At 36.5% G+C, this 24,556-nt stretch overlaps 1 protein-coding gene across 4 annotated transcripts in view; it reads left to right on the top strand.

Annotated features, from left to right (window-relative positions):
- The window catches only part of YWHAE (tyrosine 3-monooxygenase/tryptophan 5-monooxygenase activation protein epsilon), a 40,102-nt gene extending 16,132 nt beyond the window's left edge, over nucleotides 1–23,970 (top strand). Inside the window, exons 2-7 of one of the 4 annotated variants that reach the window (XM_017656173.3) lie at nucleotides 13,151–13,350; nucleotides 15,884–15,990; nucleotides 16,657–16,863; nucleotides 18,621–18,757; nucleotides 21,505–21,551; nucleotides 23,027–23,970. In XM_017656173.3, coding sequence (XP_017511662.1) covers nucleotides 13,151–13,350; nucleotides 15,884–15,990; nucleotides 16,657–16,863; nucleotides 18,621–18,757; nucleotides 21,505–21,512 — 659 coding nt within the window. In that variant the 3' untranslated portion in view covers nucleotides 21,513–21,551; nucleotides 23,027–23,970. Of the gene's footprint in view, nucleotides 1–3,780; nucleotides 4,136–4,270; nucleotides 4,293–13,150; nucleotides 13,351–15,883; nucleotides 15,991–16,656; nucleotides 16,864–18,620; nucleotides 18,758–21,504; nucleotides 21,552–23,026 lie in introns of those variants that run through there. The other 3 variants (XM_017656176.3, XM_073235056.1, XM_017656172.3) reach the window with 3 other exon arrangements.
- Nucleotides 23,971–24,556: the final 586 nt, after the last annotated feature.

A 24,556-nucleotide genomic window follows, 5' to 3' on the forward strand; every position in this document is an offset into this window, starting at 1 on the left:
TTTGGAACTAAAGTAGCTAAGGAGTTTTTGATAGATTGAATTAAATTTTGAGTAATGTAAAAATCCCAGTTTGGGTTTTAGCATCCCATAAAGCTCTTAAGTGATTTGGAAGCATGCACAAATTCAAATAGCCTTTTAGGATAATGGCATCACAGACTGAGCAGGCTTAAGCAGCTGAATTATTTATGATAGACCTAAGATTGTCTCAGATTGGCAGCATTTAACAACCAATGTAAGTCACTGTAGTCTGAGAATGTTTTGTAACTAACTTAATCTGATGGGCTAATCTGAGTGTAGGTCTGTCAGTCATACTCCATTTTCAGTATAGGGATCATACTGAATTACTTTTATGGTTTGCTGATAACACCTGCCCGTGATTGCCCAAATCAAATTTCTTTTCCATGGTTTATGGTACAGAATTGATGGCTTCTGATAGAGTATTTGTCAGTATGTGAGAGAAAGTGAGTGATACTTTATACAGAAAAAATTTGGCCCCATCTGTGTTTAATATCTAAATATTAACAGTAGTCTTTCCTACCAAATTGTTTACATCTCTTAGAAATCTTCAAGCTCGAATATTGTCATTGAATTGTCTATGAATTGACTATTTTTACTGATTGTTCAAATTTTTGTTTAGCTGATAATTTCACTCATTCCATGGAGGTTGTTTAAGTCCATTAGATCATCTGAAAGCAACATAAACCTGGACATCAACATAAGTAACTGACATAGTATAACTTTTATGGAAATACCATCATCCTTTTCAGAGATAAGAAATATCCCAGCAAAGACTGTTTCCCACCAGTAAACTTAGTCATTTTCTGTGATTATTCCTTTTAAGTAAACATCAGTAAGGTAAATTCCTTAGTTCAGTACCTTAGATATTTCTTCCCCAACAAACTTGCATATTTAGAAATCAAATACAATAAAAACAATTTAATTTAGGACATTTTAAGTTGTTGCCTGATTGCCTTTAATAACCATAGACAAAGTCTGTGGTCTGCATTAATTCATTGCCTGTAATTCTTAATTGTATATTTGCTCTTTTAAACATTGATTTGATTTGACAGCCTTTAAAAATTTTTAGTGTGTTTTCATTAGCTTGTTCTAAAAAAAGAGATACTGTAGTGTGCTTTCCTCTCCTCCCCCACTTTTCCCAACTTCTTATACTTAGGTGGCAGGGTCTTGTTAACTGTTCTGGCCAGTGACATATGAGCAGGAATTATATGTGCAACTGTGTAAAGGAGGTGAAAATACCCTTTCTTGATTTGTCTGTTTCTCCCCTTCTGCGACCAGGGAAGCCTGTACCAAATGGTACAGCTCCAAGATGGTGGACCCTCACTAAAGCATTTGAGTTGAGGAAGAAACCTTTGTTGTGTCAAGCCTCTGAGATGGGGGAATAATTTGGTTTCCCAGTGCACCTGTCCTGTCTTGGAAATACAGAACAATCATAATTTAGGGCTATCGATTCTTTAGATTAAAGTTTAAAACACGTTTATAGAATTACCTCCTTTTATTGTGCTTTTTTACTTTATTGAACTTGGCAGATAATTCACTTATAAATTAAAGGTTTGTGGAAACCCTGTCCTAAGCTAGTTTTTTGGTGCTATTTTTCCATTTGCTGTGTGTCACATTTTGGTAATTACTTGAATATTTCCAACTTTTTCATATTATATATGTTAAGGTCAGTGATCTTTGATGTTACTATTGTAATAGTTGTGGGGCACAAGAACCATGCCCATATAAAACAACGAACTTAGTCTATAAAAATGTGTGTTCTGATTGCTTTGTGACAGGCCATTCCCCCATCTCTCTCCCTCCCTCCAGGTCTCCCAGTTCCCTAAGACAACAGTACTGCAGTTAGGCCAATCAGTAACCCTGCAGTGGCCTCTAAGTGTTCAAGTGAAAGGAAGGATTGTGCTTCTCTCATTTTAAATCAACTAGAAATGATTAAGCTTAGTGATGAAGATGGCATGTCGAAAGCTGAGATAGAAAGCTGGGCCTCTCGGGCCAGTTAGCCAAGTTGTGAATGCAAAGGAAAAGTTCTTAAAAGTGCTGCTCCAGCAAACACAAGAATAAGAAAGCAAGAGCAGAAAGTTTTAGAAGTCTGCATAGATCAAACCAGCTGCATGATTCCCATAAGCCAAAGCTAATCCAGAGCAAGTTTCTAACGAGCCAAGTTTCTAACTCTTTTCAATTTTATGAAGGCTGAGAGGTGAGGAAACTACAGAAGAAAAGGTTGAAGCTAACAGAGATGAGTTTTTAAGGAAAGACGCCTTCTCCATAGCAAAAAAGTGCGAAGTGAAGCAGCAAGTGCTGATTTGGAAGCTGCAGCTGGGTTATCAGAAGATTAAGATAATTGATGAAGATGGCTACATTAAACAACAGATTTTAGTGTAGACAAAACATCCTTCTATTGGAAGATGACATACAAGACTTGATAGCTAGAGAGGAGAAATCAGTGCCTATCTTCAGAGCTTCAGAGGAAAGGGTGAGTTTTTTGTTAGGGGCTAATGCAACTGATGACTGAGTTGAAGCCAGTGCTCATAAACCATTCTGAAAATCCTAGGGCCCTTAAGAATTATGCTACATCTACCCTGCTTGTGTTCTTTCTGTAAAGGTAACAACAAAATCTGGATGACAGCACATGTTTACAATGTGATTTACTGAATATTTTAAGCCCACTGTTAAGACCGACTGCTCAGAAAAAAAATTCCTTTCAAAGTATTGTTGCTCATTGATGATAAACCTGGTCACCTAAGAGCTCTGATGGCAATGTACAATGAAATATATGTTGTTATGCTTGCTAACACAGACATCCATTCTGCAGTCCCTGGTTCAAGGAGTCATTTTGACTTCACAGTCTTAATTAAGAAGTAGATTGCATAAAGGCTATAGCTGCCAAATAGTGATTCTTTTGATGGGTCTGGGCAAAGTAAATTGGAAACCTGGAAAGGAATCAACATTCTAGATGAGATTAACATTCATGGTTCATACATAGGAAGAGGTCAAAATTATCAGCATTAACAGAAGTTTGGAAGAAAAATCCTATCATCATGGATGACTTGGAGGGGTTTAGGATTTAAGTGGAGGAAGCAACTACAGATGTTGTCGAACTAGCAAAAGAGAGAGCTCTAGGATTAGAAGTGGAGCCTGAAGTTCTGACTAGATTGTTGCAGTTATGATAAACCTTTAACAGATTAGGAGTTGCTTCTTACAGATGAACAAAGTGAATGGTTTATTGAGAAGGAATGTATTCCTGGTGAATATGCTGTGAAGATTGTTGAAATGACAACAGAGGATTTAGATATTGCATAAATTTAGGTAATAAAGCAGTGGCAGGGTTTGAGGGAATTGACTGTTTCTTTGTTAGCAGAGCCAGCTGAGGCTTAATTTTGGAAAAGACACTTGAATTGACTTTAATTGGAGGCATGGGCAAGAGGGAGTATCCCAGGCAGTAGACTCCACGCCAGGTGTGGGCTGAGGATGGGCTGATCCTCAGGTGGGTCTCCTATTCCTGACGGTCCCTGCACAGCTCCTTCCCCCATAGGCTCTGGTAGCCACAGGAAGGGATAGGCTGGGAGGGAGTGCAGTGGCCATTGACTCGGCCAGGTCATCAGGTGACTCAGACACCAGCTTCCCATTGCAGGACATCACAATCACAGCCTTGGAGGAGCTGGTGCAGCTGAAGGGGCAGGACTGAAAGGAGCTCAGGCCAAGTTCAGCCCACTTGAGTAGTGTTGGTGGTCTTGGTATGGATACTCATGTTCTGTATTCCAGAATCCTGCTGGCTCTTCTAGCCCACCCTCCAGCAGCTTGGTCGGCAATCTTGATGTTTGACCCCAATTTTGAAAGAAGGTCTACTTCTTGTCTACTACTACTACTACTTGTGCATAAAATGCTATCAAGCATCACATGCTACAGAGAAATCATACGTGAAAGGAAGTGTCAGTCGATGTGGCAGACTTCATTGTTTTAAGAAATTGCCAGTCACCTCAGCCTTCAGCACCCACCACCCTGATTAGTCAGCCGTCATCAACATGGAGGCAAAGACCCTCCAGCAGCAGAAAGACTATACGACTTGGCTGAAAGCTCAGGTGATGGTTAGCATTTTGCAGCTATGAAGTACTTTAAGGTATGTACTTTTTTTTTTAAGGCATAATGCTATTGCACATTTCTGTAGTATAGTGTAAAACATTTTTAAGTGCACTGGGGAACCAAAAAATGGGTTTGACTTACTGCGTATTTGCTTTATTGCAGTGATCTGGAACCTAATCCCCAATATTGCTGAGGTATGCGTGTACTGTTTCTTTTGTACTTTCAATTTTGAGATGCCTAATAGATTACATCCAGGCTTCTCTGATTTCTAGAATCTTAGGGGATTGTTTCAAAATTATGTGCCGGCTTCTCTAAAGACGAATAATACCATCTCTGGGCTGGTATGTGAAATATATGCATTCCATATGAAGGACATTTAGCTTTCATGGCATGCCTCAGAAATGAATGATTCATAGAAAGGCATTACACTTCATTCTCCTGTGCTAATTCTCTGGTGGAGTTCCTTCTTCCCATTCTTTAATTTCTAAGCCTTGAGAACTAACTATTGAGATTTTAAGGGAGACATTATTCATCACATTAAGTTTTATGGCCAGTCTGAGCTCTTTTATTTTAGGTCTTTTGGTTCTTCCTTTGGTCCTCAATTGGGCTATTCGAATACTGTTGCTGGCACAGGTCTGAGATTGTTTTTTATCTCCCTCCTCTCCCTCATACACACATCAGGTTTTCCTTTGCTGCTGTGCTTATCTCTGTCCCTTTTAGCTCAAAAGACACAAAGATTTTCTACATAGGATGTAAAAGTGGTTCACCTTCATACAGAGGTCCCTGTTCTCAGTGTTAACATTTTCTGTGATGATCTTACATCAGTGGACCACATGTCAGGTCTACACCCAACAACAACCTCCCTGTCCACCCTTTGTTCCATTTTTGAAAGCCTTAGAAGAATCCTAAGCCCTTAACTGCACCTTCTCTCTGAGGTTGTCTGCACTCCCCTTTCTTCGAGTGTATATTTTTTGCCTTAAAGACTGTGCTCAAGTTACTGCGTTTTGTCTCCGTGCTCTTCCAGTGGTAAGCATCTTTGTTCCTTTGCTATTTCATTCAATTTTCTAGACTTAAGCACAAGTTCAATATGTCTGTCCTACTTCAGAAAAATAGGGAGGGTCTACTGAGAACTCTGATTTGGGCTTGCAGGTTCCTGTCTCCTGGGTGACCGGACAGGACTGCAGCTGTACCATCATGTTCCTTAATAGCTTGCCTGAAAATCTTTCTTTGCCTTTGGGAAGTTCTTAGAACATAATCGCATTCCGTCTAGTGCTCTGCTGCTCCCCACAAGTCCTGGGGTGGTGAGGGCTTAGTTTCCATGCCTAATAGATTCAAGTGGATACTGGACTCCAGGTGACTCTGGCTTTAGGAGTTGGCAAGGGATCTGCCCTGTGCCAAGCAAGGAGTTAAGTGACCTTCCCTTTTCTCTCTGTTTCCTGCACGACTGCTGCCATTGCCTGCTACTGTTGCTCTAATGAATTGTTCCTTATGAATGCTGGTCATGCAGAGTCAAGAACCCTCTCCCATTCAGGTTGAGGTTTCTCCTAGTGGGCAGGGCGAGACCTCCCCAGATGCAGCTGCCCAACAACACTTCCTTTAAGGTTTTTAGTTTCTTTTGGTGAATTTTCTATAAGGTAAATAATGGTCATGTAGTAAAGGAAATGTCGGTATGAGGGAACAATGGCATTTTATGGAAAAGTGCAGGTTTTACACTCCACTTCTAATTTAACTAGTTCTTTCTTTTTTGAAGAAGTGTTCTCATTTAATAGAAATGTTAATTTATCTCAGGTATAAAGACTTCTTTACTTGTCAGTCCAGGTGAATGCATATAAAATATATCCTGGCAGATTGCAAACTAACAACTTCAAACAACCATACTTGATAGTAATTGGTCTAGAGAATTTTACTGAGGTGATTTTTATAATTGCAACAGGATGACTTTTGCAGCTTTGCAATTCACAGAGGTACCTTGCTGTTTTCCCTGACATTTTTCCGTGCTTCTGCATTACCCGTAAGATAACTTTGCATTCTTTCCCTTTGACATATTCATTTGGGAAACTTACTTTCATGCAAGCCAGAAATAAGTATTGTCTGAAGTTTCTTTTCAAGTTGGGTCTCTGGAGAAGTTTCTTTTCAACAGACCATTTGAGGATTCCACTATTGTCATCACATCAGTCATCTAAATCAATTTACATTAAGGAGGAGGCTACAGAGTTTTGGCAGAGCTACTTAGTTGGTCTCTTTTATTTTTAAATCACTTAACACAGTTTACGGTCTTAACCATTTTTAAATGTACAGTTCAGTGGAACTACACATTTTTCTTCAGCCATCACCGCCATCCATCCCCACATGTCTTTTCATCCTGTAAAACTGAAACTCTATGCATTAAACAGTACTGCCTCATCTTCCCACTGCCTCTGGCCAAACTGCTGATACACTTTCTATTTTTATGATTTTGTTACTCTCGGTACCTCATGTAAGTGGGATCACACAGTATTTGTGTTGTGACTGGCTGCTTTCACTTAGCATAATATCCTCAAGTTTGACCCATGTTGTAGCATATTGGAGAATTTTCTTTTTTTTGAGAATTTTCTTTTTAAGGCTAAATATCCATTGCATTGTATATACCATTTTGTTTTATTCATCCATCATTGGACACTTGGGTTGCTTCCATGTTTTAGCTATTGTGAATAATGTTCCTGTGAACATGGAGATACAAATCTTCAATACCCTGCTTTCAGTTTTTGTGTATATACCCAGAAGTGGAATTGGTGGATCATACAGTAATTTTATTTGTAATTTTTTGAGGAACCGTCATATGTTTTACACAGCAGTTAATACCATTTTACATGCCCACACACCAATCGGGCACAGGGTCCAATTTCTGCACATCTTTGCCAATGCTTATTTTTTTTTTTCATAGTGACCATCCATAATGGTTGTGAGGTAGTAGATCATGTTAATCTTTTAAATAGGTAAGGGAAAGCACTAGGGTTTCAACTGTCTTGCTGTGAATGAGCCTTAGGGACTCTTGATGGGAATCACATCTGGTTATTATATAAAGCAGCACTTTTCTAGCCTCTGTTACAGATCGCTTTGATGAGTTCATTCTACCCCCCTTTACACCAACAAGTTACTTTTCTGTATAAAAGATTATAAACCTACACATTCTGCTTGCCTTTTCTTGACAGTCTGTAACAGATGAATCAGTAAAGCTTCTCGACTGCAGAATATCCCCAAATACCCTGACTCTTACATTATGGATGGTGTTGGTTCTCTTTTAGTCATTTTATGTGCAAGATTCAAACGTATAATACTATCATGTAATATTAGATCATGTAGTACTAGATCAGATCATATAAATACTAGATACTTCATATTATAAGTCCCTATAGATGCCAGTCTTATTTATTACAAATACTATTTGAATGTATAGGAACTTTGTGTGATAACACAGGACACCTATACTAAATGCCCCTTCATAATTTAGTGAACAGACCTCAGACCTTCAAGATTCTTTGGTCTCAGACTTTTAAAGGAATTGATGTAACTAAATTTTCTACCAAATAAAATGGGCTGCAGAAAGAAAAAGATTACTGAAATTGTCAAGAAAGGACTATAGAGTCTTTGGTTCTATCAGCCATAAACTCTGGAGTCATTATCTGGGTTGTAATCCATTGAATTTGTGATTTTGAGCAAGTAATATTCCTTAGATTCATGTGAAATGGGAATAAGAGTGGTACCTACTTCAAACATCTGTTTGAGACTAGATGCATTAATACAGGCAGAGCATTTGGAACAATGCCTGAGACCAAGTGTTTTACTTGTGAATGAGTTTACTGAATATGTAAATACTTCCAACCAGCAAAACCAAAAAGCAAACCTAAAATTCAGTGACAAACATTTGACTTTCCTTCTATTAGGTTAGTACAGTAACAAATAGAGGCAGGCTGTCTAATTGAACTGCCTAAATAGGATATCTAACTAGGCTGTTACCGTGCAATGAAGAGGAAATTACCTGGAACCATATAGACTATTAGTATGTTTAAGATGCTCTTTGTGAGTTGTTGGGATTATGTGTTTAAGAATTTCTTTTTTTAACAGTAGTGATTTTTAGTCAGGTACTCATTGTCCCCAAACTTTCAAAAGTCCCAGATATTTTGTCCAAACTGCCTGTCCATCTGCAAGTAGTGATTGAACCAAGAGCTGCAGTTCTCAGGTTCATAAATCATGCTCACATCTGCTACATAAGATTTGGCAGCCTTCTCCCATCCCCAAAATGCTTAGATCACATTAATAAAATAGTTGCTGCAAAGGTGATTTTATGAAATACTCTTTATGGTGAGAAATTTGTGTGGTTACAATTGGTGTTAGTCCTCTCTGCTGATGGAGGTTTTAAGGGTGAGGCCAGTCTAGAGTTTCAGATAAATCAGCTTTCACATACAGTTTTGGGGTACATTATGGTTAGGACCACTATGTTTTTTTAATTTTTTAAAATTTTTGCTATCATTAATCTACGATTACATGAAGAACACTGTTTACCAGGCTCCACCCTTCACCAAGTCCCTCCCCCACACCCCATTACAGTCATTGTCCATCAGCGTAGCAAGATGCTGTATAATCACCACCTGTCTTCTCTGTGTTGTACAGCCCTCCCCATACCCCCCCAAAACACTATACATGCTTTCTTCTTCCCCACCCTTATCCCTCCCTTCCCTTCCATTCTTCCCAGTCTATTTCCCTTTGGTAACTGTTAGTCCATTCTTGGGTTCTGTGGTACTGCTGCTATTTTGTTCCTTCAGTTTTTCTTTGTTCTTATACTTCACATATGAGTGAAATCATTTGGTATTTGTCTTTCTCCGCCTGACTTATTTCAGTGAGCATAATACCCTCTAGCTCCATCCATGCTGTTGCAAATGGTAGGATTTGTTTTCTTCTTATGGCTGAAAAACATTCCATTGTGTATATGTGCCACATCTTTATCCATTCATCTACTGATGGACACTTAGGTTGCTTCCATTTCTTGCCTATTGTAAATAGTGCTGCAATAAACATAGGGGTGCATCTGTCTTTTTAAAATTGGGCTGCTGTATTCTTAGGGCAAATTCCAAGGAGTGGAATTCTTGGGTCAAATGGTATTTCTATTTTGAGCATTTTGAGGAACCTCCATACTGCTTTCCACAATGGTTGAACTAATTTACATTCCCACCAGCAGTGTAGGAGGGTTCCCCTTTCTCCACAACCTGTCCAACATTTGTTGTTTGTCTTTTGGATGGTAGCCATCCTTACTGGTGTGAGGTGATATCTCATTGTGGTTTTAATTTGCATTTCTCTGATGACAAGCGATGTGGAGCATCGTTTCATGTGTCTGTTGGCCATCTGAGTTTCTTCTTTAGAGAACTGTCTATTCAGCTCCTCTGCCCATTTTTTAATTGGATTATTTGCTTTTTGTTTGTTGAGGTGCATGAGCTCTTTATATATTTTGGATGTCAACCCCTTTATCAGATCTGTCATTTACGAATATATTCTCCCATACTGTAGGGTACCTTTTTGTTCTATTGATGGTGTCCTTTGCTGTACAGAAGCTTTTCAGCTTGATATAGTCCCACTTGTTCATTTTTGCTTTTGTTTCCCTTGCCTGGGGAGATATATTCAAGAAGAGGTCACTCATGTTTATGTCTAAGAGATTTTTGCCTATGTTTTTTCCTAAGAGTTTTATGGTTTCATGACTTACGTTCAAGTCTTTGATCCATTTTGAATTTGCTTTTGTGTATGGGGTTAGACAGTGATCAGTTTCATTCTCTTACATGTAGCTGTAGGACCACCATGTTTTGTTGGTGGTATTAAAAGGATAGGGATGATGCCAGTGTTATCATGAGAGCTTCATTATAGTTACAGTTTGTACAAGTATTGGTGGAAAGCACTGGTTGCAGAACTTTAGGGGTAGTAAGAAGCTCTTTACTCTTCTGAGTATCCCTTAATCTACTACCTTCAGGAATGGAGAAATTTCTGGAGCTGAAGGGCTAAGAAGAATAGTTGGGGTTTTTAAAAGTAAGTAACCCCTATAACTCACAGTAATAAAAAGTCAGATAAATCATTAAAAAAATGGGCAAAGCATCTGAAGAGATATTTTCCAAAAAACACATAACAGCCAATAAGCACATGAAAAGGTGCCCAACATAACTAGCCATCAAGGAAATACAAGTCAAGTCATATGAGATACCAGTTCACACCCACAAGGATGAGTATTTAAAACCAAACCAAAACCGAAGACTGACAAAAGTGTTGTTGAGAGTATGGAGAAGTTCAAATCTTCCTGTATTGCTGGTGGGAATGTAAAAGTGGTAAAACTCCTAGTTAATACAGTGTATTCAAGAAACTTATATAATTACATAATGTTCATAGCATATAATTACACAAATGTTCAAATCCTCCTGTATTGCTGGTGGGAATGTAAAAGTGTAAAACTCCTAGTTAATACAGTGTATTCAAGAAACGTACATAATTACATAAATGTTCATAGCAGTATTCATAATTAAAAAGTGGAAATTCAGTCCAGAGTCTGTTAACTTATGAATGGATAAATAACATGCAGTATATCCATATTGTAAGTGAAATACTGCTAGGTGCTGCATTGTGGATGAGCCTTGAAACATACTAGGTGAAAGAAGCCGATCACAGAAGATAGTATACTATATAGTTCTAGATTATGAAATGTCCAGAATAGGTAAATCTGTTGAGATGGAAAGTAGAATGGTGGTTGCTTTTAGGGCTCAGGGTTGGAGGTATATGGGGAGTGGCTGCTGATGGGTATGGAGCATTTCTCGGTGATGAAAATGTTCTAAAACAGATTTTCGTGATGGTTGCGCAATTCTGTGAATATGCTAAAAGTGACCGAATTGTACATTTTAAATGGGTGAATTGTATGTGATATACTGATCAGGAAAGCAGTTATTTTAATAAAAGCATATAACTGCTGTTTCTGTAGTTAACCACAGTCTTTGTGCTTTATCTTCTGATTTTCTAAATTGAATCTGGGATGGTAGAATACCATTGAGTGTTTTATATATATTCCCCCCTCACGTTGTAAAAATATTGAATGTTCATTGTTGAAAAAATTTAAAGCATAGGGAAGTGAAGAAAATCTAAGCATCTGGGATAGTATTCAGAGGTAAATCATTGTTAAGTTTTTGGTGGTATTAGATAGTTGTGTTTGAGTGTTTCCATATTAATGTTATGCAGAGTCCTGTAATTTAAAAGAATGAATGGTCTTTTCATTGTAGCTAAGTTACTTTATTGCTTTGTCGGGACCAGTTTAGAAAATGAATTAATGGTTAACTTCTGGGATGTTTTTTAAGCTTGAAATACTCTCTTACAAGCCCTTAAATTTAGCATTTTTTCCACAACTGGTTTAAAATAAAGTTTCAAATTAATCAACCATCTTTATTACCATTCACCTAATACTTATTGTTTCAGAATCACATTTAAAAAATACCTTTACTGAGGTATAATTTATAAATACGCTATTTCTACATTATAATTCAGTAACTTCTGATAAATGTATTCAGTTGTGTAACCACCACAGTAGAATAATTCTATAACCCCCAAAATTTGCTTTGTGCTCCTTTTCACAGAAGTCCCTCAGTTGTCCTCTATACCTTAGTGTAACCATTTACCTTCTGTTTTTAGTTTTGTGTTTTCTGTAACTTGACATAAGTGGAATCATACAGTCTTTTTGTCTGGCTTTTTTCAGTTAGCGTGATGTTTTTGAAATTCAGCCATGTTACTTGTATCATATTGGTTTTTTTTTGTACTTACTCTTCCATTGTATAGATTGACATTGTAGTTGTTTTCACCTTGTAGATATTACTCATAGAGTCGCTGTGAAAATTTGTGTGAATGTCTTCATGAAGATACATTTTTATTTCCCTTGGGTAATATAATACCTAGGAGTGGAATTGGTGAGTGTTAGGGTGTTTTATGTATAAGAACTAATAGCTTTCTAAAGACCGTACCATCTTACTGTTTCTATTAACTTCCTGAATACTCTGAAAAGACAATTTTTTGCAACAGACGTTTTCCAGCGATAATGCATAATTTAACCATTAAGCACTATTTGATAAAGTCACTGCATCATACCTTCAGAGGTGTGATAAACTTTTAAGAGTGTTACTAATATGCTAAGTGAACTTGTTAAAATGCATGTTCTTGGGTCTCAACCAAAGGAGAAATCAGTAAAGTTGGAGAATCACATGGTAATATGGCATTTAGTCTTTAATAAAAGTGTAGTTTTCTTTAATATATTTATTCAGTTAGTGTTGATTGAGCTGTTTTTGGGTTCTTGGATTTCATTCACATGCATTGTATTACCTATTTTTTCCTATACCTGGTGGGATCTCTCAAGTTTATGTGGGCCCCTTTCATTGCTCGCCACCTAGTGGTTACAAAAAGGAACCATCAAAAGTTTTGCTAGTGAAAGAATTCATAGGAGGTAGGTAGTAGTACCTTTCTAAAGGAAGAATGATGGAAAGCGTTCAGACAGGTTTGGTTTGTGTTTGTGATTAACCAAATGCTTGGTATATGTTTGCTGTATGAATGAACTCCCTTTCTTCCCATGACTTTTTTTGTAAATACAATTTACTTATTGTGAAATAATTCATTTGTAAGAAAATACATTTTAGAACATGTAAAATTTTAATTTGTCTTAAATTGCCAGCTCAGTTCTTTTTATTTGGAAACGGGTAGGTGTATGTTCCTATTCCCTTATTTAATATGAGAGATGCATCCAAACCATACTAAATTATACTAGGTATTGGTAAAGTTCTGATTCTATAAGCTTATGTTCCAGATTCTCTTATTCTAGGCACTTCCTTCCTTTGCATGTTTTAAGTGTTTTACTCATACTAGTTTTGATAGTTGTAAAGTTAAGTTTGTTAGAATTCTTAATTTCTATTTTATATTAGCTTGAGAGAAAAAAGACCTATTATGAAGGGATGTGTTACAAAAACCAAAACTTAATTTTATAAGGTCTGGTTTTGCTTTTCATTTATAGAAATGGTGGAATCAATGAAGAAAGTAGCAGGGATGGATGTGGAGTTGACAGTGGAAGAAAGAAACCTCCTATCTGTTGCTTATAAAAATGTGATTGGAGCTAGAAGAGCTTCCTGGAGAATAATCAGCAGCATTGAACAGAAAGAAGAAAACAAGGGAGGAGAAGACAAACTAAAAATGATTCGGGAATATCGGCAAATGGTAAGATTGTCATATCCTAGAATCTTTAAAGAAAGATGCTTTAGGGCTTGGACATTTTAGATCATAGCCAAATACATATATTTTAATGGCTTTGCACCTTTTACTTGGATTAGGAATTAGAAGCTATACAATATTTCAGGACAGAGTTGAACTTTTTTCCCTGGAAGCTGCAAAGGGTGTGGTGGTCACTTGTGACCACCTCACAAGTAGAGAACTGGTTTAATTTATTTTTACTGCAAAGTACTTAATTGAGTGAGTGAAATTACCATTCAGTGCAATTCAACAAATATTTGTGTGCTTTTTGCATACCACACAATTTTCTAGGTGCTGTGGGTGCAAAGATGAGACAGGTACAGTCTACTATTGTTATAGACAGTCTAGTCATTGCTTTTTTTTTAATACAATAGAAAATACCAGAGGATGTTAGACAATATTTCAAAAAGTTAGTTTTGCATAATATGTGTGTGTGTGTGTGTGTGTGTGTGTGTGTGTATACATGTGATTTTTATTTTTTAATGTGGGTTTTAATGGAAACTTTGATAGCCATTGATCTAGTGCAGTGGTTCTCAACCAGAAATGATTCTTTGCATCTCCGTGGACATTGGCAATGCCTGGAGACATTTTTGGTTGTCGCAGTTTGGAGGATGCTCTTGGCATCTAGTGGGTAGAGAGACAGGGATACTGCTAAACACCCTATTACACATAGGACAGTCCCTCACAGAATTATCTATCCCAGATTGTCAGTAGTGCTACTGTTGAGAAGCTGATCTAGTGGAAGAGAGAAACATATAAACACACTTAAAAGTACAGTTAGGGAAATGACAGAAGTGGGCACAATGCAGCATGGAGAGAGAGAGAGTTTGGTAGGGGGAGGGAAAGGGAAAACCTGCATCTATTGACTACCTCCCATTATTCTGGGCACTGTGTTCTGCATTGAAGAGGTATTGTGCAAGATAATATATTTAATCTCTTTAACCCTGTACAGGGTAAGATTAGATATTACATCTTATATTTGGGAAATGTGAGGTTCTGAGTGATAAAAGTAACACACCAGGGGTCACATACAAGATGGTGAGCTGTGTCAGTGTGACCATTATCCTCAAATATGTTGGAACAGAGAATATTGATTATCAGTGGACAAATTTGGTGTTTCAGAGGGATGAGGAAATGAGAAATCTGAAAGTGCTGAAGAGAGAAAGTCTGTTAGGTTGTGGAATTTGTTTTAAGAAGGAAAGGAAGGAATTGGAGCAAAGAGTGGGACTGATAAATTGCTGGAAGATAAAAGATTCAAGAGGCTGGAGGTCTTCCTGTGTCCTTAAGTAGGCATGGTAGAAGTAAAGGAAGTTATTCCATTAGGGAACTACTAGAATCTAAGACTTCTATGATAGATTAGCACAGTTTTAGGGGTATTGACAAGTGAAGGTCATGTATTTCAGAGCAAGTGCTTAAGTGTCCAGTGTATTGAAAGGAAAATCTTGTGATACTAGGAATTGGAGAGGTAGGCTGTAGGTACTCAGTGAATGTGGATGAAGAAGGGCCTGTGGAGATCTCTAATGACAGAAATTGAGAAATTAGAACATAGAAGATGAGCTTCCAAGGTGATGAGGGGGGTTTGGAATAATAGGTGAGTAATCATGGAGTCTGTGAGGAGCTGAGAGAATTCAGAAATCATCATTCTCCTATTAGTAGTTAATACTCAGAAAGCCACAAGGGAAGTAGTTTATTCAGGAAAAAGATAGTTTTATTTAGGATCATGACAAGATTATAGGAGAAGGGAGAGTGGGAGAACTATTTATAATGGAAAGAAGGTTCCAGAGGGCATAAGAAAAACTTGGGAAAGTTCAGCAGTGTCACCATAAATTAATAGAAAATGGAGAGTATGAGTGCTTGTTTTGAATTTTTGGCAAGATAAATTAAGATGAGTGGCAGTATTTACTGTGGTATACAAATCTTTAGTGTCATAGCTGCCATAACTGATGTCTACCAGTAAAGTGATTGGCTGTTGAGCATAGTAATTGTTAGGAATGTGAGCACTGGTGGCAGAATGCATAAACTTGAAGTTTTATTCAAGTTTTTATCCCTTAAAAACTGACCTTAGGTGTGCATCCTTGCCTGGGTTTAAATCCTAGCTCTACCCCTTTTAAGTTTTTAATTTGGTGATCTTTGGTCAAATACTGGAATCTTTGTTTTCCCCTGTAAATGGAGATAATAGTTGCTACTCATTAAAGAAACTAACATAAGTGCACAGCACTTAGCAAGTGGTAATCAGTGTTACTTTCAGTTTTGTATCTGAACTATGAGTTTTTTGTTTGTTTTTTTTAAGCAGTTAATAGCATGTAGAAAAAAATAATTTCTATAGTAACCTGGAGTCAACTTTTGTCTGTGTTTGTATCAGGAGAGGTAAAAGGGGTTTTGGAAAGAAATGTATATATTCTGTTTAAGGTGGTTATCTTCCTCAAAACCAGAGGCGTTGAATGTGTGATAATTCATATAATTTCTTAGACTTACACAGTTTTTGACTTTATTTTTTCAGGTTGAGACTGAGCTAAAGTTAATCTGTTGTGATATTCTGGATGTACTGGACAAACACCTCATTCCAGCAGCTAACACTGGCGAGTCCAAGGTTTTCTATTATAAAATGTAGGTTCTATATTAGAAGGGAAAATGTCAGATTAAATGTTTGCCCTCTTAGAATCATCACTTTTTGTGTATGTTTTCAGTTTCTATCTAAGAAGAGTTGTTAAATGTTGAAATAATAGTTAAGTGGGAGGAGTGATTCTGAGAACTTAAATTTGAATACTCATTTGCAAGTTCACTGCTAATGAACAATTAATGCTATTTTTGCATTTAAGATGGTCAGACTATTAGCTGTAAAAATGTTCTAAGTTTTGCTTTACCTGATTGGTTTCATTTGCTTGTACTGGGCTCTGCCCAGATACAGCAATGCCATTGGATAGTTCAGTCTTAACATTTTATTTAGAAGTTTTATTTCATGATTAATGAAACTGTTGTGCGATTTTTTGGAACCACTTTTCATATTTAATTCTAGTCTATCAGGGGATGTCTTTTCTTTTTTCAGGCTTTTCAGTTGACTTCTCTAGGATTTTGCTTATATATGGCAATATGAACTCAGAAGAGAAAAAAACTAGTCAATATTTTTGAAATAGACTTTTTAAAATTATTGGAAGTATACCTGCTTTTAACTATATTTTTGTCACATTTTATATAATACAGAAAATTTTTTAGTTTATTTTCATCTAAAGAGCATTATTCCTAATTCTGTTTTTTTGGTTTTGTTTTGTTTAGGAAAGGGGACTACCACAGGTATCTGGCTGAATTTGCCACAGGAAATGACAGAAAGGAGGCTGCAGAGAATAGTCTAGTGGCTTATAAAGCTGCTAGTGATATTGCAATGACAGAACTTCCACCAACGCATCCCATTCGCTTAGGTCTTGCTCTCAATTTTTCTGTATTCTACTATGAAATCCTTAATTCCCCTGACCGTGCTTGCAGGTAAGTTGTGGAAGAGAACAAAATTCTCACTGAAAGTTAGAAAGGTTACAAAGGAGAACTTGTTTTTCTGTCTTGTTTCCTGGGACTGCTTTTGTAGGCTTGGCCATGTAATACAGAATTCTTTCTTGGCTTTTAATGAAACTGCTTTTGAAAGACCTATCTCAGTACACCAGGATGGCACTTAGGAAAATTATGTTGATGGGGTAAAACTCAGTTGGTAGGTTGAAAGGAATCTTTAGCTTGTTTAGAGAGTGGGAGAAAGGGAGTGAGAGTAGTTAAAATAGAATTGTCTTCGTTTTTGTATATTAGCTCTCAGCCTTTGTTAGGTGTATTTTTAATATAGTTCCTCCCTTAGTGTACATATCATTTTGTACTTTCTGTTTTAATGTAAAGTTTTCTGTCTTATAGATGGTTAGGCTATTTTCATGTTTATACTTCAGATTATTCCCACTTTTTGATATGGATACAAATTTAAGAAATACCTTTATATACATAGTAGTTTCTTTTTAAAACTTAAGGTAGAACATACATAACATGAAATTTACCATTCTAACCATTAAGTGTATAATTTAATGGCACTTAGTCTGCACAATACCATGTGACTGTCACCACTGTATTTCTAAAACCTTTTCATTACCTTGAAACTAACCACAAAGCAATACATCTCCATATTCCCTTCTTCCCCAGCTCCTGATAAATCTCTGCTTTCAGTCTTCATGAATTTGCCTATTTTAAGTATCTCATATAATCGAAATAATGTATTTGTCCTTTGTTACTTCAGTGTGCTTGAGTATATAGGAATCAGATATTCCATGATGGGAGATTCACCTGATGTAAGGTGGATTCATTTGAATGCAAAACCAATATTAAACCATCTAAAAAATTCTGAATTGCTAGTTGAATTTGTCCAGATAAAGGTCTTAAGTGAAGAAGCTATAGCTGTGTGTTTAGCTGAAAATACTGGTTGAATCTTGAATTATAATTTTCCAGTCTGGTTGCCTCACACATAGATAGCTTCAACTTTAGTCATCTTTGTGCCTTTGTTTATGCATTTGCTCTTTTCCTGCCTGTCAAATTTAACTTCCCCATTTGCTTCCTCTTGAGCTTCTGAAGTGTTTTCTCCAGAATTTCATAATTTCTTTTATAATATTTATGTGTCAGTTTTCTATTCCTAGGTGTTTTTGTCTTTTCCCCTCTTTTCTGTTTCCCCACCAGTGTCCAGCATCACTTGGTGTGCAAAGTACTCAGTAAATAATGAATTTTGTTTCTTTTAAATTGCAGTAAATGGCTTGCTTGTATGCTCATTTTCCTTAAGTTCTGTGTTGTCTTTTATTTTGCTTCCTTGCTTCCATTAACATTAAATTCTATTGAATTAAACTGAGATATTGTCCATATTTTTCTCTTTTTGCCCTAAAGCTTTATTAAGAGTTGTGGACTAGAACTTGACAATACCTTTATTATGCATATATTTTGGTGGTGGTTTAGGATGGAATTTAGCCTATATATTCTGTATACTGATAGACTTGTTGAAAGCATTATTCAAAAGTGGTGATCCAAAAGTTGCTACAATACAAATTAAATAGAAGGTTAATTTTCATCAAATACATCTGCTTTTCCTTTATTCCAGTGTCTAAACCCAGGTATTTGGTGTTAAAATTACATACTGTGGGATAACTGAATAAAAGATTGGTAGTGTAATTTGTCATTTCTGATTCTGTTTTTGACTTCATTTTTGTAATTAATATAAATACTTGCAGGTTGGCAAAAGCAGCTTTTGATGATGCAATTGCAGAACTGGATACGCTGAGTGAAGAAAGCTATAAGGACTCTACACTTATCATGCAGTTGTTACGTGATAATCTGACACTATGGACTTCAGACATGCAGGGTGATGGTAAGAAAACAAGTTACATGTGTCTCCTTCAGTTATCTAAGCTACAGTTTAGACTTAACAGCCTATCTTCCATGCTACCAAATTTTAATTACTACCTTTAGGAAATATCAAAGTACAGTCTTCCATTTTGGGCAGTAAGATGATAAAGGAAAATACCTGTTTGGAAAAGGAGATCATTTTTTAATATTAAAGTTTTAAAAGTGTTACCTCTAAATAACATATTTGCTAGACTTAGTTTACCTCTTCTCTCACAGTGTATTTTGAAATGTGGAGGAAGGGGAAGCAGTTCATTTTATCTTCTTCAGATTTAATTTAGGGGTCTAAGTTTAACTGTGTTTGAATGTCATGATCCCTTGTTTGGCTGAGTGGCTATCCTCAGGTTAAAACTAGATGGTGTCCATAGATATTTATGAAGCATCTTCTCTGTGTGGAAATTTTTTCACACAGGAACTGATTTTACCCTCTGAATTCTGTAGAACAAATTAAATGTCCTGCCCTTAAGTCCTTATTTAAAAGATCTGGTGGAGTAGAGTCTCTGTTCTAATGTTTTTAGAGTTTTCAGTTGTGAAGAGTTACTAGAGTATTTTAGAAAACTTAATCTTGTGGTGGTGGTGTGGTGCTTGCTTAATCTTTATTCTAAATGTAAAAGCCCAAATACGTCACATAGGTTGATATTAATATAAGGTGATTTTATTCTGCCCATTTCCAAAGAATCTTTTATATCCACGTTAGATCATTGAAGAGGTTGGAGGACAAAACTAGTGTGATGTGACCATGAAGGTTTTATGGTTGTTGGTAGTGTTTATGGGGAGTAGAAAGGGTGTTGTCATTTTTAGCTGCATATCCTTCAAGAATATATTACCCAGACTGAAGCATATGTTGCACTGCTTGAGGCTGGCAGGTTTCTTTTGGTCAGACCAATGTGCTGCACTGTGTTTATGGAGGCAGTATGCTTTCTAAAGGTGCCTCTGAAAATGGGTATTGGCATATATGTTATCAGTTTACTTTCTCTGCAAGGAGAGTCAGATTTTAACTTAATCTATAGTTCTAACATGAGATTAAGGTGAATCAGCTTCTAAAGTTCACTAGTTCTATGAAGCATTTAGATATTTGACTAAGATTGGCTTGAGCTGTGTGTCACATGTGACATACTTGCACACTTTTCCAACAAAGCCAGATGGAGCCAACAGATTACTTTCTGGCACAGCACTTCAGGCAACTACTACCAATGCTGTGGGGCTCAAAACAAACAACATCCCTGAACTAATGACTTCAGGTTCCTTCTAGATAAAAAATTAGATTGTATTCTAACAGTAACTACTAAAAATGGCCAAACAGCTGTGGACTCTTCACAGTTACCCCTGGCTCAGAGAAGACTAATAAATCTCACTGCCTGTTTGTGAGGATAAAAGGAAAGCATGTAGAGAGTTTGGTAAGTGGTATTTGACCTAAGTAGTAAGTAAGCTAAATCCCTCTGACTTCTGGGGATATTTTTTGAGGCTAAAAATAACAAAGAATGTGACCTGCACTAAAATAATCTTTTTTAAACATTTGATGCCAGCTCTTACAACTATATGTGCTGGGTTACAAAATTAAATAGAATTAAACTGTATTTTCTAGTGCTACTCTCATTCATTGTCACTAATGGCCAACAATTGATTATTGAAGTTGACTGTTTACATTGCTCCATTTTTTATGTAGAACTAAAGATATTCTTTTTCTTGATTACTGAGCATTTGTGAAATGGATTGTTTTAAAATAGGGTATCTTCTTTCAGCTACTTATGTTTTTGTAGTTGGGAAGGTTCTTTTTACAAAGACGTTTTATTACATTTTAACATAGGTTTCTCTTTAATCCTAAACGTTTTTAAAGAAATACAGTAAATCCATTTGGTTCAGTTCCTTATCACCTTCTTAATTGAACAGTTGATCAAACTTGGTTGAGTAAGACTAATTTTCATTTAAGAGTTTTGCCTTTACAATAAAAATTCAAGTAGTCAAATTTTGACCATGTAAAATGAACAAATTATATAAATTTATAAGTTGTGGGTACTAGGAAATTACTCACCTGTTTTACATAAGGCATAGTATCACATGCTTTATAATTTGGCCCTGTGGCCTAGAGTCAGTCAGTGCTGAATGTAGAAGAATGGAATAGGCAGGTCGCCATTACTTGGATTTAGTTTAAGGATTAGTTAGATGGTTTTCTCCTTCTTAACTAACTGAAAATAGTGTCAAAAATTTGAATTTAGGGTTTCTAAAGGAAGAAATGAATGTGGTTCATAAGCTTTTACTTACACACTTTGTTTTTTAACTGCAAAATCTGTTAATGTCTGTCTGAGTGTGTTGAATGTTATCTTTTAATCACCACTTTTTATCATCAACTGATTTCAGTCCTTTTGTCTTAACCTGTTGCCAGAGGACTACTTTATACACAGGTCTGGAGGGAAATGTGTGTCTTTGTCCATTCCCCTTCTCTCCCGAAATCTAGAAACAGTGGGCAAAGAAATACATATCCAGGGAAACCTTTTTTCCCTTCTGTATGCCTTTTAAGAGGATATTATTTAATCCTCTTAAAGGTAAAAGGGATAGATTATTTTTTAGAATAAAGTTTATTTAAAGTAAAAAGACCAAAATCTGATTCCCCTAATTCATTAATGTTTTCCTTTGTCCTGCTCTCTTGATTTATTTTTCTTGTAATGTTGCTTTCACATGATTGTTCTCCCTCCCTTTTTCCTTGCAATATAGATTCCTAAAGGAAAATCCAACTCTTCCTTCCCTAAAAACTCTACTTTGTAAGTCATTATCATGGCACAGTGAATTCTGCTTTTAGTTTTGGTTCTTCACTAATCAATCATGCCTGCGTATCATCATCCTCTCGCTTACAAAACTGCCTGTTCTACACATTCCAGGATGCAAAACCTAAGATGTTTATGATCTGCTACCCTTGCCTACCTCGAGTTGGGTGTGACTTGACTTGGCAGTATTTTAATGCCAAAGTTACTTGGAACTTTTGGCAAATCTAATGGTTGCTATGAGTGAATTAGAGTGTGCTCCTTTGTATGTTAATCATATTTTGGCAGTGTATTGCTGTTAAAAATGAGGTGAATGTTTCTATCATTTCCCAAGTTTTAATACATTATTGTTTTTTTGGGAGCAATTGGGTGGTCCATCTTTTCTTTGCTCAGCAAGTGGTTATTTTTGTCGTTCTAATCTTCATGTAACAAGTGCTTTTTTGGAGTTCACACGTCAAATGCTTTTATCACAAAAATGTTAAAATGACTAAAAAACTGTCTTTACTTAACCCTTGTTGACATGACAGCATTTATCGTTTATCATATCAAAGTCAAAAGACTGTTTAAACGTATTCCTCAGGATAAATGCTCTATGTCTGTAGGCAGTCAGTGTCATTGTCCGTCCTAATTTAGCAAAAACAGTATGAATGGATGGATTGTCTGAACTCATATTATGATTGATGAATTAATTGATATTTTGGTTATTTTGATTGAAACTAGTAGCTGTAGGAATTGTAAGTGGTTTGTTAAAGCTTAAAGCACAAAAGAACATACTTTCACTTTTTTTTTAAAGTAAAAGCCTGCATGCTTTATTATGGCTGACTTATTAATGCTTATTAATAGGTAGATAACCCCCTAGTGAATAGGCTGGCTTTCTGTTGCATGTCATCGTGCAGTTGAAACCCCTAAGGCTAATCATGTTCAAAGGGAAAAGAAAAATGGCATGAAAGAACTGGTCCAAATGCCCTTCTTTAATAACCTCATTGGTCTGGTTTACTTTGAGCATGCTGTTTCACTCTGAATTGGGAAATCTGGGTTTTGGTTTCATGTGGCTGGCCAAGATATAAAATGTAAAAATAAAAGCAGAACTTTCCCTCTAAAACTGTAGAACAATTTTGGAGCATTTTGCCACTCAGTTCTCTTTATTGAAGCATTTCTGATAAGAGCTTATGTGGGTGAATTTGATTTTGCAAAAAATGGTAAAATACTCTTGATTCTTCAAGAGGTGAGGTTATTGAAAAAGAGTATTTTGACCCAAGATACACATGTTGACTATTGACCATTCAGGACTTTGATCCAGCAGCACTTCCCGGCTTAGGCATTTCAGATGTCAAGGGTGGTAGAAGTCCTTTGCTTGTCTGTGTTTAATACCAATAATAGCAAATATAGGGAGTCTTTATGCTTGGAATGATGCCTTTATAACTGCAACAGCCCCATTAGTTGATATGAGATAATTAACTCATTATTCTTCACAGGTGAAGAGCAGAACAAAGAAGCGCTGCAGGATGTGGAAGATGAGAATCAGTGAGACAAGCCAACAAGAGAAACCATCTCTGACCACCCCACTCCTTCCCATCCCGCCCTCTTGGAAATTCCCCCATTGTCACTGAGAACCACCAAATCTGACTTTTACATTTGGTCTCAGAATTTAGGTTCCTGCCCTGTTGGTTTTGTTTTTTTTTTTAAACAGTTTTCAAAAAGTTCTTAAAGGCAAGAGTGAATTTCTGTGGATTTTACTGGTCCCAGCTTTTAGGTTCTTTAAGACACTAACAGGACTGCATAGAGGCTTTTTCAGCATTACTGTATTGTTTCCTGCCAGATGTGGCAAGGTCACCATTAGAAATGGAAATACATTCAAAAGCCGTTAGACTTCTAGGTGATGCAAGCATCTAAGAGAGGTTGTTGTCACATTACAGAGGCATTGTATCATATTTCCTTTCTTAATTGTTTAAATCGAATTTTATACCAATGTTTAAAGTTAATTGGGTATTAGCTTGAGGTGGTTAAAGATTGGGGAGTTTGTTGTAATGGTTTTGCTGTAAAAAGTATTTCAAACTCTGCTGGTATGTTGCTGAAAAGCATGGTGCTGGTAACAGTTCAACAATCCGTGGCTGCTCATTCTTGCCTACTTTTACTATCCCTCTGAAAAGCAGGTTAGCATTGAAGGTGATATGGAAAAGCCTGCATGCGTGTTCAATTCTTTGTTTCTCCTCCTTCCCTCTCCCCCTGGGCCCCTCCTTTCCCTCCTTCGCTCGCTCAACCTCTTTTGTTCAGTATGTGTAACTTGAAGCTAATTTGTACTACTGGATATCTGACTGGAGCCACAGATACAGAATCTGTATTGTTCTTACTGAAACACAGCATGGAATTAACATTAAACTTAAATAAAACAAACCTAAATTAAAAATGCCAAATATTATCACGCCTCCATCCTTTATCTTTCTAAAATAAAATATCTAGTCCGAACACATTGATGGTATTGTTTGCCTGAATGTGAAAAGATACCTTTCCTTTTTTCCCCCATAAATCACATGTGTTTCCTAAGGCTGATGCATGTATTTGAAGGACAATTACCTGTAACCTGGTTGTGAAAAACACTAAGCAATCCAAGTCACATCACTTCATTACCATTCCTGTCTTCTAAACTGGGTAGCAGCACAGTGTTGTTTTAATCAAAGTACAAATGCATATTTAGTAAAAGGTTTAATTATGGATCATTTTCTAGCATGGAATTCTGGATTGTACAACCAGATAAGGCTAAATGTAAGAATAATCATTAGGCTGAAGTAAAATTACCCCCTTCTCTCCCCACTCAAACTACCACCAAAAGATTAAGTTCATTTTCAGTAGTACATGTATAGTTGGTAAAACAATAGTATAATAGATCCCCTACTGGAATTGCTCAGTGTACAGTAGTAGTTACTTTCAGAGATAGTCAATGTGTATATTTAGTCAATACAGGTAATTCTATACCAGGCATTTAGATTGATCTCAACTTGAACAAG

Source organism: Manis javanica, chromosome 4 (assembly GCF_040802235.1).
Source record: "Manis javanica isolate MJ-LG chromosome 4, MJ_LKY, whole genome shotgun sequence".
NCBI lineage: Eukaryota > Metazoa > Chordata > Mammalia > Pholidota > Manidae > Manis > Manis javanica.